At 53.0% G+C, this 14,212-nt stretch overlaps 1 protein-coding gene across 1 annotated transcript in view; it reads left to right on the forward strand.

Moving 5' to 3' along the window:
- macf1b (microtubule actin crosslinking factor 1b) overlaps positions 1-14,212 on the forward strand; it is a 565,261-nt gene that overhangs the window by 85,688 nt on the left and 465,361 nt on the right. Inside the window, exon 5 of the mRNA XM_085987168.1 lies at positions 9,146-9,296. Within this exon, the coding sequence (XP_085843294.1) occupies positions 9,146-9,296 (151 nt within the window). The remainder of the gene's footprint in view (positions 1-9,145; positions 9,297-14,212) is intronic.

Here is a 14,212-nt window from a genome sequence, read left to right on the forward strand (position 1 = left end):
TCCCCTCTGTTTTGCTTGTTCCATCATACTGCACTGAATAAACACTCTTTTTCTTCTCTTGTCCAAATACAGACATTTTGCTTTCATGCTTCCCAGCTCTGTCTTTTTTTTTACCTCTACAGGTGCGTTCAATGTGACCCTTTTTGCCACAATTTCGGCATTCCAGCTCCGTACACCAGCAGCCATTAGCCTGATGGCCCGTTTTCCCACAACGGTAACATGTGCCGTTCCGCGCACCTTTAGGCTCAGACGACACCTTGTGAACTCTCCCTGTTGAACTAAACTGGTGAGCCTCCTTTTCCGCCATCTCTATGGAGACACTAACTTCAATGGTCTTTTCAAGAGTAAGGTTGTCCTCGGTAAGAAGGTGCTTCTGTGTGGCTGCACTTTGCAGACCACACACAAGTCTGTCTCTAATGGTGTCATTCAGCACCTCCTTGAACTCGCAGTGTTCTGACAACCTTTTTAAAGCAGCAACAAACATAGTCATTGTTTCCCCCTCCTCTTGATTCCGTTTGTGAAATCTAAATCTCTCAGCAATAACCAGAGGTTTCGGTGAAAAATGTGCTCCAAGAATTTCCACTAGTTGTTTATATGTTTTAGTTCCTGGCTTAACTGGCTGTACAAGGCTGCGCAGTAAATTGAATGTCTTTGCTCCCAGTATACTCAAAAAGGTAGGCACGACCTTATCGTTTGCCACCGCATTCGCTAAAACAAAATAGTCAAAACGTTCCGTATAAGCGCTCCATTGCTCCACATTTTCATCAAAATCACCGATGTTTCCGAATATAGTAACCATCTCACGTTTCAAATTTTAATTTCTGTTTACTCACTGCACCCGTCTCTGTTCCGAGTGTTTTGCAGTCGAAAACAAGAAAGTTCCCACAACGCAGATTCATCCGATCCTCGTCGCCACTTTGTTGTGTCTGTACCTTTCTACCTAGACACAATTAGGACTCAATACCCAGAGATTCAAACATGAGATTACTTTATTCAAAAAGAAGGTTCTGGAGAGTATAGAACAAAGAGAACAAAAACCCAACCAAGAGAACAAACCCAACCATTTATCTGCTGTGACAGCGCCACCGCAGGTGGGAGGAGAACACATAATACATAACATAGGGCTCCCCCGGAATGGTCCAGACAGCGGAACCGTTGCTTCAGCGTGCCAATTGTGTGCTCAGTGATGTTCCTGGTCGCTTGATGGCTGTCATTGTATCGTTCTTCAGCAGGGGTGGTGGGCGCATGGAGTGGGGTCATCAGCCAGGTGCACAAAGGATAGCCCTTGTCCCCAAGAAGCCAGCCTCCTGGGTGAGCCGGGGCTTCGAAAATGTCTGCCACAGAAGTCTGGCGCAGGATGAAGGGGTCGTGGCTGCTGCCTGGAAAGCAGGCATTGACAGCTAGTATGAGCTGCCTGTGGTCACACACCAACTGCACGTTCAGTGAATGGTACCCCTTCCGGTTGCAGTAATCCTCGGCATTCTCTAGAGGCGCGCGCAAAGCCACATGCGTGCAGTCAATGACGCCCTGGACCATGGGGAAGCCCGCTATTCTTGCAAATCCCATTGCACACTCTTGCTGCTTGTCCAGGGTCATGGGGAAGGAAATGTACTTACGTTTCCTTCTGAAGAGGGCATTCATGACCTGGCAGATGCAGCAATGCACCGCGAACTGGGAGACATTGGCAATGTCCCCTGTAGCAGATTGGAAGGAGCCGGTGGCATAGAAGTTGAGAGCCACTGTCACCTTCACTGCCACCGACAGAGACGTCCTGCTCCTCAGCTGAGGCTGCAGATCTCTCTGAAGCAGGTGGCAGATCTCAGTGACCACCTCCCTTCTGAATCGAAGCCTCCGAATGCACTGCTCCTCAGACATGCTGAGGTAGGAGAAGTGCTGGCGGTATACCCTGGGAGGGTAAGGCCTCCTGTGCCGACGCCTGTTGGCCCTTCTCCGTCTGGCCATGATTGGCACACTCTCTCAGCGTCTCTGAGCCCTTTCAATGCAATGCAGAAACCCAACGTTTCCACCCATTGCAGCCCTCATTATATGTGGCCACTCAAGGCTATGGCACTGAAAAATCCATCCAACTGCAAAGCTCTGGCCTGAAGCCAGAAGTACCTGTGCAAGCGCTGAGTCAAGGCAGAAAGCTCTCTCCCTTTGTCTCTCTCCAAATCTCTCTCTCACACAGAAGGAGCGGTTCAAAATGGCTACCACAAAGAATGCAGGAAGAGTCCCCTTTAAATAGCGCCCCTCCCCCAGCCCCACAGCGACTGGGAACCGTTTCACTCAACCAGTCGCTGGGAGCGCCAGGCGGAAAGAAGGGGGGCGCCACTGAAGTTCCGGTTCGGGGCGCACCAAGGGCGTTGCACCATGAAATGACGTCAGGATCTGCGCGCGCAGCTGAGCAGGCATTGCAGTATTGCGCCACTGCTAAGTCTTCACTCAAGTTCGCGAGAGGCGCAGATCGCGCCGCGCCCGGGCGCTAGCCGCTTCGCACCCCACTTATCGCCCTCTTAAGGCGCTAGCGGCTAGCGCTACCAACTGAATTTCTAGGCCCTTGAGTATTGTGTGCAGTTTTGGTCACCTTATCTGAGGAAGGATGTTCTTGCCATGGAGAGAGTGCAGCGAAGATTCACCAGACTGATACCTGGGATGGCAGGAATGATGTATGAGTAGAGGTTGGGTCGATTGGGCTTCTATTCGCTAGAGTTTAGAAGAATGAGGGGATCTCATTGAAACTTATAAAATTCTAACAGGACTAGACAGACTAGATGCAGGAAGGATGTTCCCGATGGCCGGGGAGTCCAGAACCAGGGGTCACAGTCTAAGGATAAGGGGTAAGCTATTTAGGACTGAAATGAGGAGGAATTTCTTCACCCAGAGAGTGGTGAACCTGTGGAATTCTCTGCCACAGAGGGCGGTGGAGGCCAATTCATTAAATATATTCAAGAGGAGTTAGATATATTTCTTAAGGCTAAAGGGATCAAGGGATATGGGGAGAAGGCAGGGGCAGGGTACTGAATTTGGATGATCAGCCATGACCTCATTAAATGGCGGAACAGGCTCGAGGGGCCGAATGGCCCACTCCTGCTCCTATCTTCTATGTTTATGTTAATTTCTCCTGGTGTGTCTCCGTATCAAATTCTGCCTGATCAGGCTCCTGTGAAGCACCTTGGGACATTTTACTATGTTAAAGGCGCTATATAAATACAAGTTGTTTTTGTGTATTATAGAATTATAGATAATTACGGCACAGAAAGAGACCATTCGACCCATCGTGTCTGTGCCGGCCAAAGAAGAGCTGTCCAGCCTAACCCCACTTTCCAGCTGTTGATCCGTAACCGCGTGTCAGTGCACGTGTCAGTGCCAGCGTGCGCGTGCGTCAGTGCGCGCGTGTGTCAGTGCGCGCACGTGTCAGTGCACACGCGTGTCGGTGCGCGCGTGTGTCAGTGCGCGCGTGTGTCAGTGCACACGCGTGTCAGTGTGCGTACGTGTCAGTGCGCATGCGTGTTAGTGCGCGCGTGTGTGTCAGAGCGCGCGTGTCTGTGTCAGTGCGCGTGTGCGTGCGTGTCAGTCCGCCTGTCAGTGTGTGCATGTGTCACTGTGCGCGCGTGTTTGTATCAGTGTGCGTGTGTCGGTGTGCGCGTGCCGATGTGCGCTTGTCAGTGTGCGCCGGTGCGCGTCTGTTTGTGTCAGTGCGCGTCTGTTTGTGTCAGTGCGCGCGTGTTTGTGTCAGTGCGCGTGTTTGTGTCAGTGCGCGCATGTGCATGTCAGTGCGTGTGTCAGTGTGCGCGTGTATCAGTGTGCGCGTGTGTTTGTGTCAGTGTGCGCATGCGTGTGTCAGTGCGTGCGCGCGCCTCTGTCAGCGCGCGCGTGTCTGTGTCAGTGCGCGTGTGCGTGCGTGTCAGTCCGCCTGTCAGTGTGTGCGTGTGTCACTGTGCGCGTGTGTTTGTGTCAGTGTGCGCGTGTCGGTGTGCGCGTGCCGATGTGCGCTTGTCAGTGTGCGCCGGCGCGCACGTGTTTGTGTCAGTGCGCGCGCGTTTGTGTCAGTGCGTGCGTGTTTGTGTGCGTGTGCATGTCAGTGCATGTGTCAGTGTGCGCGTGTTTCAGTGTGCGCGTGTGTTTGTGTCAGTGTGCGCATGCGTGTGTCAGTGTGTGCGCGTCTTTGTCAGTGTGTGCGTGTCAGTGTGCGCGTGTGTTTGTGTCAGTGCGCGCGTGTTTGTGTCAGTGCGCACGTGTTTGTGTCAGTGCGCGCGCGTGCGTGTGTCAGTGCGTGCGCGTCTTTGTCAATGTGTGCATGTCAGTGTGCACATGTGTTTGTGTCAGTGCGCGCGTGTTTGTGTCAGTGTGCACGTGTGTCAGTGCGCATGCGTGTTTGTGTGAGTGCGCGCGCTTGTTTGTGTCAGTGCGCGCGCGTGTTTGTGTCTGCGCGCGTGTGTTTGTGTCAGTGCGCGCGTGTTTGTGTCAGTGCGCGCGTGTTTGTGTCAGTGCGCGCATGTGTTTGTGTCAGTGCGCGTGTGTTTGTGTCAGTGCGCGCGTGTTTGTGTCAGTGCGCGCGTGTTTGTGTCAGTGCGCGCGTGTGTTTGTGTCAGTACGTGCGTGTTTGTGTCAGTGTGCGCGTGTTTGTGTCAGTGCGCGCGTGTTTGTGTCAGTGCGCGCGTGTGTTTGTGTCAGTGCGCGCGTGTTTGTGTCAGTGCGTGCGTGTGTTTGTGTCAGTGCGCGCGTGTTTATGTCTGCGCGCGTGTGTTTGTGTCAGATCGCGCGTGTTTGTGTCAGTGCGCGTGTGTGTTTGTGTCAGTGCGCGCGTGTGTTTGTGTCAGTGCGCGCGTGTGTTTGTGTTAGTGCACGCGTGTTTGTGTCAGTGCGCACGTGTTTGTGTCAGTGCGCGTGTGATTGTGTCAGTGCGCGTGTATGTTTGTGTCAGTGCGCGCGTGTGTTTGTGTCAGTGCGCGCGTGTGTTTGTGTTAGTGCACGCGTGTTTGTGTCAGTGCGCACGTGTTTGTGTCAGTGCGCATGTCTGTTTGTGTCAGTGCCCGCGTGCGTGTCAGTGCGCGTGTGTTTGTGTCAGTGCGCACGTGCGTGTCTGCGCATGTCTGCGCATGTCTGTTAGTGCCACTGCGCGCGTGTTTTTGTGTCAGTGCGCGCGCGTGTCAGTACGCGCGCGTGTCAGTGCGTGCGCATGTGTCAGAGCGCACGTGTCTGTGTCAGTGCGCGCGTGCGTGCATGTCAGTCCGCCTGTCAGTGTGTGCGTGTGTCACTGTGCGCGTGTGTTAGTGTCAGTGTGCGCGTGTCGGTGTGCGTGTGCCGATGTGCGCTTGTCAGTGTGCGCCGGCGCGTGTGTGTTTTTGTCAGGGCGTGCGCATTTGTCTCAGTGCGCGCGTGTTTGTGTGCGTCAGTGCATGTGTCAGTGTGCGCGTGTTTGTGTCAGTGCGCCTTTGAATCAGTGCGCGCGCGCGTGTTTGTCAGTGCGCGCGTGCATGTCAGTGCGCACGTGTGTTTGTGTCAGTGTGCACGTGCGTGTCTGCGCATGTCTGTTAGTGTCACTGTGCGCGTGTGTTTGTGTCACTGTGCGCGCGTGTCAGTGCGCGCGCGTGTGTCAGAGCGCGCATGCGTGCGTGTCAGTCCGCCTGTCAGTGTGAGCGTGTGTCACTGTGCGCGTGTGTTTGTGTCAGTGCGCGCGCGTTTGTGTCAGTGCGTGCGTGTTTGTGTGCGTGTGCATGTCAGTGCGTGTGTCAGTGTGCGCGTGTTTCAGTGTGCGTGTGTGTTTGTGTCAGTGTGCGGATGCGTGTGTCAGTGCGTGCGCGTGTTTGTCAGTGTGTGCATGTCAGTGTGCACGTGTGTTTGTGTCAGTGCGCGCGTGTGTTTGTGTCAGTGCGCGCGTGTGTTTGTGTCACTGCGCGCGTGTGTTTGTGTTAGTGCACGCGTGCGTGTCAGTGCGCGTGTGTTTGTGTCAGTGCGCACGTGCGTGTCTGCGCATGTCTGCGCATACCTGTTAGTGCCACTGCGCGCGCGTGTTTGTGTCAGTGCGCGCGCGTGTGTCAGAGCGCGTGTGTCTGTGTCAGTGCGCGCGTGCGTGCGTGTCAGTCCGCCTGTCAGTGTGTGCGTGTGTCACTGTGCGCGTGTGTTAGTGTCAGTGTGCGCGTGTCGGTGTGCGTGTGCCGATGTGCGCTTGTCAGTGTGCGCCGGCGCGCGCGTGTTTTTGTCAGTGCGTGCGCATTTGTGTCAGTGCGCGCATGTTTGTGTGCGTCAGTGCGTGTGTCAGTGTGCGCGTGTTTGTGTCAGTGCGCGCGTGTTTGTGTCAGTGCGCGTTTGAATCAGTGCGCGCGCGCGTTTGTGTCAGTGCGCGCGTGTTTGTGTCAGTGCGCGCGTGTTTGTCAGTGCGCGCGTGCATGTCAGTGCGCGCGTGTGTTTGTGTCAGTGCACACGTGCGTGTCTGCGCATGTCTGTTAGTGTCACTGTGCGCGTGTGTTTGTGTCACTGCGCGCGCGTGTCAGTGCGCGCGCGCGTGTCAGTGCGCGCATGCGTGCGTGTCAGTCCGCCTGTCAGTGTGTGCATGTGTCAGTGTGTGCGTGTGTCACTGTGCGCGTGTGTTTGTGTCAGTGCGCACGTGCATGCCTGCGCATGTCTTTTAGTGTCACTGCACGCGTGTGTTTGTGTCAGTGCGCACATGTGTCAGTGCGCGCACATGTGTGTCAGAGCGCGCGTGTCTGTGTCAGTGCGCGCGTGCGTGCGTGTCAGTCCGCCTGTCAGTGTGTGCGTGCCGATGTGCGCTTGTCAGTGTGCGCCGGCGCGCGCGTTTGTGTCAGTGCGCGCGTGTTTGTGTCAGTGCGCGCGTGTTTGTGTCAGTGCACGCGTGTGTTTGTGTCAGTGCGCGCGTGTTTGTGTCTGCGCACGTGTGTTTGTGTCAGTGCGTGCGTGTTTGTGTCAGTGCGCGCGTGTGTTTGTGTCAGTGCGCGCGTGTTTGTGTCAGTGCGCGCGTGTGTTTGTGTCAGTGCGCGCGTGTTTGTGTCAGTGCGCGCGTGCATGCGTGTCAGTCCGCCTGTCAGTGTGTGCGTGCCGATGTGCACTTGTCAGTGTGCGCCGGCGCGCGCGTGTTTGTGTCAGTGCGTGCGTGTGTTTGTGTCAGTGCGCACGTGTTTGTGTCTGCGCGCGTGTGTTTGTGTCAGTGCGCGCGTGTTTGTGTCAGTACGCGTGTGTGTTTGTGTCAGTGCGCGCGTGTTTGTGTCAGTGCGCGCGTGTTTGTGTCAGTGCGCGCGTGTGTTTGTGTCAGTGCGCGCGTGTTTGTGTCAGTGCGCGCGTGTTTGTGTCAGTGCGCGCGTGTTTGTGTCAGTGCGCGCGTGTGTTTGTGTCAGTGCGCGCATGTTTGTGTCTGCGCGCGTGTGTTTGTGTCAGTGCGCGCGTGTTTGTGTCAGTGCGCGTGTGTGTTTGTGTCAGTGCGCGCGTGTGTTTGTGTCAGTGCGCGCGTGTGTTTGTGTTAGTGCACGCGTGTTTGTGTCAGTGCGCACGTCTTTGTGTCAGTGCGCGCGTGTTTGTGTCAGTGCGCATGTCTGTTTGTGTCAGTGCGCGCGTGCGTGTCAGTGCTCGTGTGTTTGTGTCAGTGCGCACGTGCGTGTCTGCGCATGTCTGCGCATGTCTGTTAGTGCCACTGCGCGCGTGTGTTTGTGTCAGTGCGCGCGTGCGTGCGTGTCAGTCCGCCTGTCAGTGTGTGCGTGTGTCACTGTGCGCGTGTGTTAGTGTCAGTGTGCGCGTGTCGGTGTGCGTGTGCCGATGTGCGCTTGTCAGTGTGCGCCGGCGCGTGCGTGTTTTTGTCAGTGCGTGCGCATTTGTGTCAGTGCGCGCGTGTTTGTGTGCGTCAGTGCGTGTGTCAGTGTGCGCGTGTTTGTGTCAGTGCGCGCGTGTTTGTGTCAGTGCGCGTTTGAATCAGTGCGCGCGCGCGTTTGTGTCAGTGCGCGCGTGTTTGTGTCAGTGCGCGCGTGTTTGTCAGTGCATGCGTGCATGTCAGTGCGTGCGTGTGTTTGTGTCAGTGCGCACGTGCGTGTCTGCGCATGTCTGTTAGTGTCACTGTGCGCGTGTGTTTGTGTCACTGTGCGCGCGTGTCAGTGCGCGCGCGTGTGTCAGTGTGCGCATGCATGCGTGTCAGTCCGCCTGTCAGTGTGTGCATGTGTCAGTGTGTGCGTGTGTCACTGTGCGCGTGTGTTTGTGTCAGTGCACACGTGCATGTCTGCGCATGTCTGGTAGTGTCACTGCACGCGTGTGTTTGTGTCAGTGCGCACGCGTGTCAGTGCACGCACATGTGTGTCAGAGCGCGCGTGTCTGTATCAGTGCGCGCGTGCGTGCGTGTCAGTCCGCCTGTCAGTGTGTGCGTGCCGATGTGCGCTTGTCAGTGTGCGCCGGCGCGCGCGTTTGTGCCAGTGCGCGCGTGTTTGTGTCAGTGCGCGCGTGTTTGTGTCAGTGCGCGCGTGTGTTTGTGTCAGTGCGTGCGTGTTTGTGTCTGCGCGCGTGTGTTTGTGTCAGTGCGCGCGTGTTTGTGTCAGTGCGCACGTGTGTTTGTGTCAGTGCGCGCGTGTTTGTGTCAGTGCGCGCGTGTTTGTGTCAGTGCGCGCGTGTGTTTGTGTCAGTGCGCGCGTGTTTGTGTCAGTGCGCGCGTGTTTGTGTCAGTGCGCGTGTGTTTGTGTCAGTGCGCGCGTGTGTTTGTGTCAGTGCGCGCGTTTGTGTCAGTGCGTGCGTGTGTTTGTGTAAGTGCGCGCGTGTTTGTGTCTGCGCGCGTGTGTTTGTGTCAGTGCGCGCGTGTTTGTGTCAGTGCGCGCGTGTGTTTGTGTCAGTGCGCGCGTTTGTGTCAGTGCGCGCGTGTTTGTCAGTGCGCGCGTGTTTGTGTCAGTGCGCGCGTGTTTGTGTGAGTGCGCGCGTGTGTTTGTGTCAGTGCGTGCGTGTGTTTGTGTCTGCGCGCGTGTGTTTGTGTCAGTGCGTGCGTGTGTTTGTGTCTGCGCGCGTGTTTGTGTCAGTGCGCGCGTGTGTTTGTGTCAGTGTGTGTATGTCCATGTCAGTGCGCGCATGTATGTGTCAGTGCTCACATGTGTGTCAGTGAGCGTGTGCATGTGTGTGTGTGTGTTATACACTTGTTTAGCACTGTGTTCTCCTTTCACAGACATAGTTGGTTAGAGAAGATTCTGCCACTGGCCCTACAGTTCCAGAAGGTTCTGGACAAGGTGTTGGACTGGCTGACGGTGACAGAAAGGAAGATTCGAACCTTGGGCCCAGCCACGTGTCGGAGGGATGAAGAAATCCCTCTCCTGGAGGTAGGTGTCACTGGGGGAAGTTGTGCCCTGCTGGCGGATTGGTGTAAAATGTCTCCCGTTTGTTGAGAGATTGTAAGGTGTGTGAATGGACAGAGCTGGTGAGAAATGTTGGCCACTGGGCAGATGGGAGTTGCTGAAACCAAGCAATCTGCCTCTGTGGGGTACGCCCTGCCCGGTGAGGTACTGAGCGACACAGAGCAGGAAGATCCCTGACACCCTACACTCCCGCATTACAGCATCTGATTGTTTCTAAAATGTTTCCCAGGTTCTTGCTATGACTCTGTCTTGCATTGATCTCTGTCTGATATTGCCTAAATTTGCCTCTTACTAGTTTGACCCTGTGACCCCTCATCCGACACTTACAGTTTAACTTGAAGTAATATTTCAGATTTACTTTCTGGTACTATTTACTATTATACCGCCTCAATAAGATCACCTCTCAGAGACCTCATTCCCAGGCTGAATCGCCCATGTCACTGCTCTTTCCCATAAATCAGATCCTGACCCCGGGGATCAGACACGGGGCCCTCTCTGTGCTGCCTCCAACAGTTCAATATCTCCCCGTGTCTTGGTGACCAGAACTGGACACAGTGCTCATGGTGGGTCTCTCCAGTGGGATTAGTTTGGGATTGATACAGGGCTATGGGGAGAGTGGGGCAGTGGGATTAGTTTGGGATTGATACAGGGCTATGGGGAGAGAGCGGGGCAGTGGGATTAGTTTGGGATTGATACAGGGCTATGGGGAGAGAGCAGGGCAGTGGGATTCGTTTGGGATTGATACAGGGCTATGGGGAGAGAGCAGGGCAGTGGGATTACTTTGGGATTGATACAGGGCTATGGGGAGAGAGCGGGGCAATGGGATTATTTTGGGATTGATACAGGGCTATGGGGAGAGAGCGGGGCAATGCAATTAGTTTGGGATTGTTACAGGGCTATGGGGAGAGAGCGGTGCAGTGGGATTAGTTTGGTATTGATATAGGGCTATGGGGAGAGAGCGGGGCAGTGGGATTAGTTTGGGATTGATACAGGGCTATGGGGAGAGAGCAGGGCAGTGGGATTAGTTTGGGATTGATACAGGGCTATGGGGAGGGAGCGGGGCAATGGGATTAGTTTGGGATTGATACAGGGCTATGGGGAGAGAGCGGTGCAGTGGGATTAGCTTGGGATTGATACAGGGCTATGGGGAGAGAGCGGGGCAGTGGGATTAGTTTGGGATTGATACAGGGCTATGGGGAGAGAGCGGGGCAGTGGGATTAGTTTGGGATTGATACAGGGCTATGGGAGAGAGCGGGGCAGTGGGATTAGTTTGGGATTGATACAGGGCTATGGGAGAGAGCGGGGCAGTGGGATTAGTTTGGGATTGATACAGGGCTATGGGGAGAGAGCGGGGCAGTGGGATTAGTTTGGTTTTGATACAGGGCTATGGGGAGAGAGCGGGGCAGTGGGATTAGTTTGGGTTTGATACAGGGGTATGGGGAGAGCGGGGCAGTGGGATTAGTTTGGGATTGATACAGGGCTATGGGGAGAGAGCGGGGCAGTGGGATTAGTTTGGGATTGATACAGGGCTATGGGGAGAGAGCGGGGCAGTGGGATTAGTTTGGGATTGATACAGGGCTATGGGGAGAGAGCGGGGCAGTGGGATTAGTTTGGGATTGATACAGGGCTATGGGGAGAGAGTGGGGCAGTGGGATTAGTTTGGGATTGATACAGGGTTATGGGGAGAGAGCGGAGCACTGGGATTAGTTTGAGATTGATACAGGGCTATGGGGAGAGCGGGGCAGTGGGATTAGTTTGGGATTGATACAGGGCTATGGGGAGAGAGCGGGGCAGTGGGGTTAGTTTGGGATTGATACAGAATTTTCAAAGTGTGACGTCAGAAGTCAAAAGTGAAGTCGGCACAAGGGGAGGGAGCTGAGTCATAGAGTTATACAGCACAGAAAGAGGCCCTTCGGCCCATCGTGTCTGCGCCGTCCATCAAGCCCTGTCCAATCTAATCCCATTTTCCAGCATTTGGTCCATAGCCTTGTATGCAATGTCATTTCAAGTGTTCATCCAAATGCTTCTTGAATGTTGTGAGGGTTCCTGCCTCTACCAGCCTTTCAGGCAGTGAGTTCCAGACTCCAACCACCCTCTGGGTGAAAAAGTTCCTCCTCAAATTCCCTCTAAACCTCCTGCCCCTTACCTTGAATCTATGCCCCCTTGTTATTGACCCCCCTACTAAGGGGAAAAGTTCCTCTTTATCTACCCTATCTATGCCCCTCATCATTTTGTACACCTCAATCAGGTCCCCCCTCAGCCTTCTTTGCTCCAAGGAAAACAACCCCAGCCTGTTTAGTCTTTCTTCATAGCTGAGGCGCTCCATCCCAGGTAACATCCTGGTGAATCTTCTCTGCACCCTCTCCAAAGCAATCACATCCTTCCTATAGTGAGGCGACCAGAACTGCACACAGTACTCCAGCTGTGGCCTTACCAGCGTTTTGTACAGCTCCATCATAACCTCCCTGCTCTTATATTCTATGCCTCGGCTAATGAAGGCAAGTATCCCATATGCCTTTTTAACCACCTTATCTACCTGTTCTTCTGCCTTCAGGGATCTATGTACATGTACACCAAGGTCCCTCTGACCCTTTGTACTTCCTAGGGTCCTACCACTCATTGTGTATTCCCTTGCCTTATTTGTCCGTCCAAAATGCATCACCTCGCACTTTTCAGGGTTAAATTCCATTTGCCACTTTTCCGCCCATCTGACCAACCCGTTTATATCGTCCTGTAGCCTGAGGCTTTCCTCCTTGCAATTTACCACCCCACCAATTTTCGTGTCATCTGCGAACTTACTGATCATACCTTTTACATTCTCATCCAAATCATTTATGTAGATCACAAACAACAAGGGACCCAGCACCGATCCCTGAGGTACCCCACTGGACACAGGCTTCCAGTCACAAAAGCGGCAGCTGCAGTCGCTGCTGTGCATCTGCGAGGCTGAGAGCTATGAGGGTTTAAACTAGCTTGGCAGGGGATGGGAACCTTATTATAGAGTCAATAGGGAGGGAAGAAAAACTGGAATTGGAAAACAGAAACATAGAAAGTAAATTGGAAGGACAGAGGAATCAAGGGCTCGATAGTAGTCAACAAGGAGGTTTGCCTGTACTAAATGGTATATATTTCAATGCAAGGAGTATAGCGAACAAGGCAGATGGGCTGAGGGCACAGGTAGATACTTGGGACTATGATATTATAGTTATTACAGAGACGTGGCTGAGAGAGGAGCAGGTATGGCAGCTCAACATTCCTGGTTACAGGATTTTCAGACGGGATAGAGGGGGAGGTAAAAAGGGAGGGGGGGTCACGGTATTGATTGAAGAAACTATTACAGCTGTGAGGAGCGATGATATGTTGGAGGGATCATCAAACGAGGCCATATGGGTCGAATTGAAAAACAAAAAAGGTGCGATCGCACTGCTGGGAGTGTACTACAGACCCCAAATAGTGAGAGGGAGATAGAACAACAAATGTAGACAAATTTCTGAGAAGTGCAAAAACTATAGGGCAGTAATCGTAGGGGATTTCAACTACCCCAATATTAACTGGGACAAAATGAGTGTGAAGGGTATAGAAGGTGCGGAATTCCTAAACTGCATCCAGGAGAACTTTTTTAGCCAGTGTGTAGCAAGCCCAACAAGGGAGGGGGCAGTTCTGGACTTAGTTTTAGGGAATGAAGCTGGGCAGGTAGAAGGCGTATCAGTGGGGGAGCATTTTGGAGTTAGTGACCATAATTCTGTTAGATTTAAGTTATGGGAAAGTTATGGAAAAGGACAAAGATAGAACAGAAATAAAAATTCTAAATTGGGGAAAAGCAAATTTTGATAAGCTCAGAGGGGATTTAGCCATAGTGGACTGGAAACAGCTACTTGAAGGTAAATCAGTGTCAGAGCAGTGGGAGGCATTCAAGGAGGAGATCCGGAGGGTTCAGACCAAACATGTGCCCTTAAAGAAGAAAAGTGGGACTGACAAATCTAGAGCCCCCTGGATGTCTAGAGACATACAGGGTAGGATAAAGAAGAAAAGGGAGGCGTATGACAGATACCGAGGGCTAAATACTCCAGAATCTTTAGGGGAGTACAGAAAGTGCAGGGGTGCAATTAAAAATGATATTAGGAAAGCAAAGAGAGAGCATGAAAAATTCTTGGCAAGTAAAATCAAGGAAAACCCAAAGATGTTTTATAAATATATTAAGAGCAAGAGGATAACTAAAGAAAGGGTAGGGCCTATTAGAGATCATGAGGATAATCTGTGTGTGGAAGTGGGAGACGTCAGTAGGGTTCTTAATGAATACTTTGCATCTGTTTTCACAAAGGAGAGGGGCGAAACAGACATTGCTATCGGGGGAGGAGTGTGAAATATTAGCTGAAATAAACATAGTGAGAGAGGAAGTATTGAGGGGTTTAGCAGCTTTAAAAGTGGATAAATCCCCAGGCCCCGATGAAATGTATCCCAGACTGTTAAGCGAAGCAAAAGAGGAAATAGCAGAGGCCCTGACCATCATTTTCCAATCCTCCCTGGCTTCAGGTGTGGTGCCGGAGGACTGGAGGACTGCTAATGTGGTACCCTTGTTTAAAAAGGGAGAAAAGGATAGACCGAGTAATTACAGGCCAGTCAGCCTAACCTCGGTGGTGGGAAAATTATTGGAAAGAATTCTGAAGGACAGGATAAATCTTCATTTAGAAAGACACGGATTAATCAAGGATAGTCAGCACGGATTTGTTAAGGGAAGGTCGTGTCTGACAAACTTGATTGAATTTTTTGAGGAGGTAACAAGGAGGGTAGATGAGGGTAGTGCATTTGATGTAGTGTATATGGACTTTAGCAAGGCTTTTGATAAGGTTCCACATGGCAGACTGGTCACAAAGTTAAAA

This window comes from Somniosus microcephalus, chromosome 5, assembly GCF_052327205.1.
Source record: "Somniosus microcephalus isolate GS21.2 chromosome 5, FLI_Smic_1.0, whole genome shotgun sequence".
Lineage (NCBI taxonomy): Eukaryota > Metazoa > Chordata > Chondrichthyes > Squaliformes > Somniosidae > Somniosus > Somniosus microcephalus.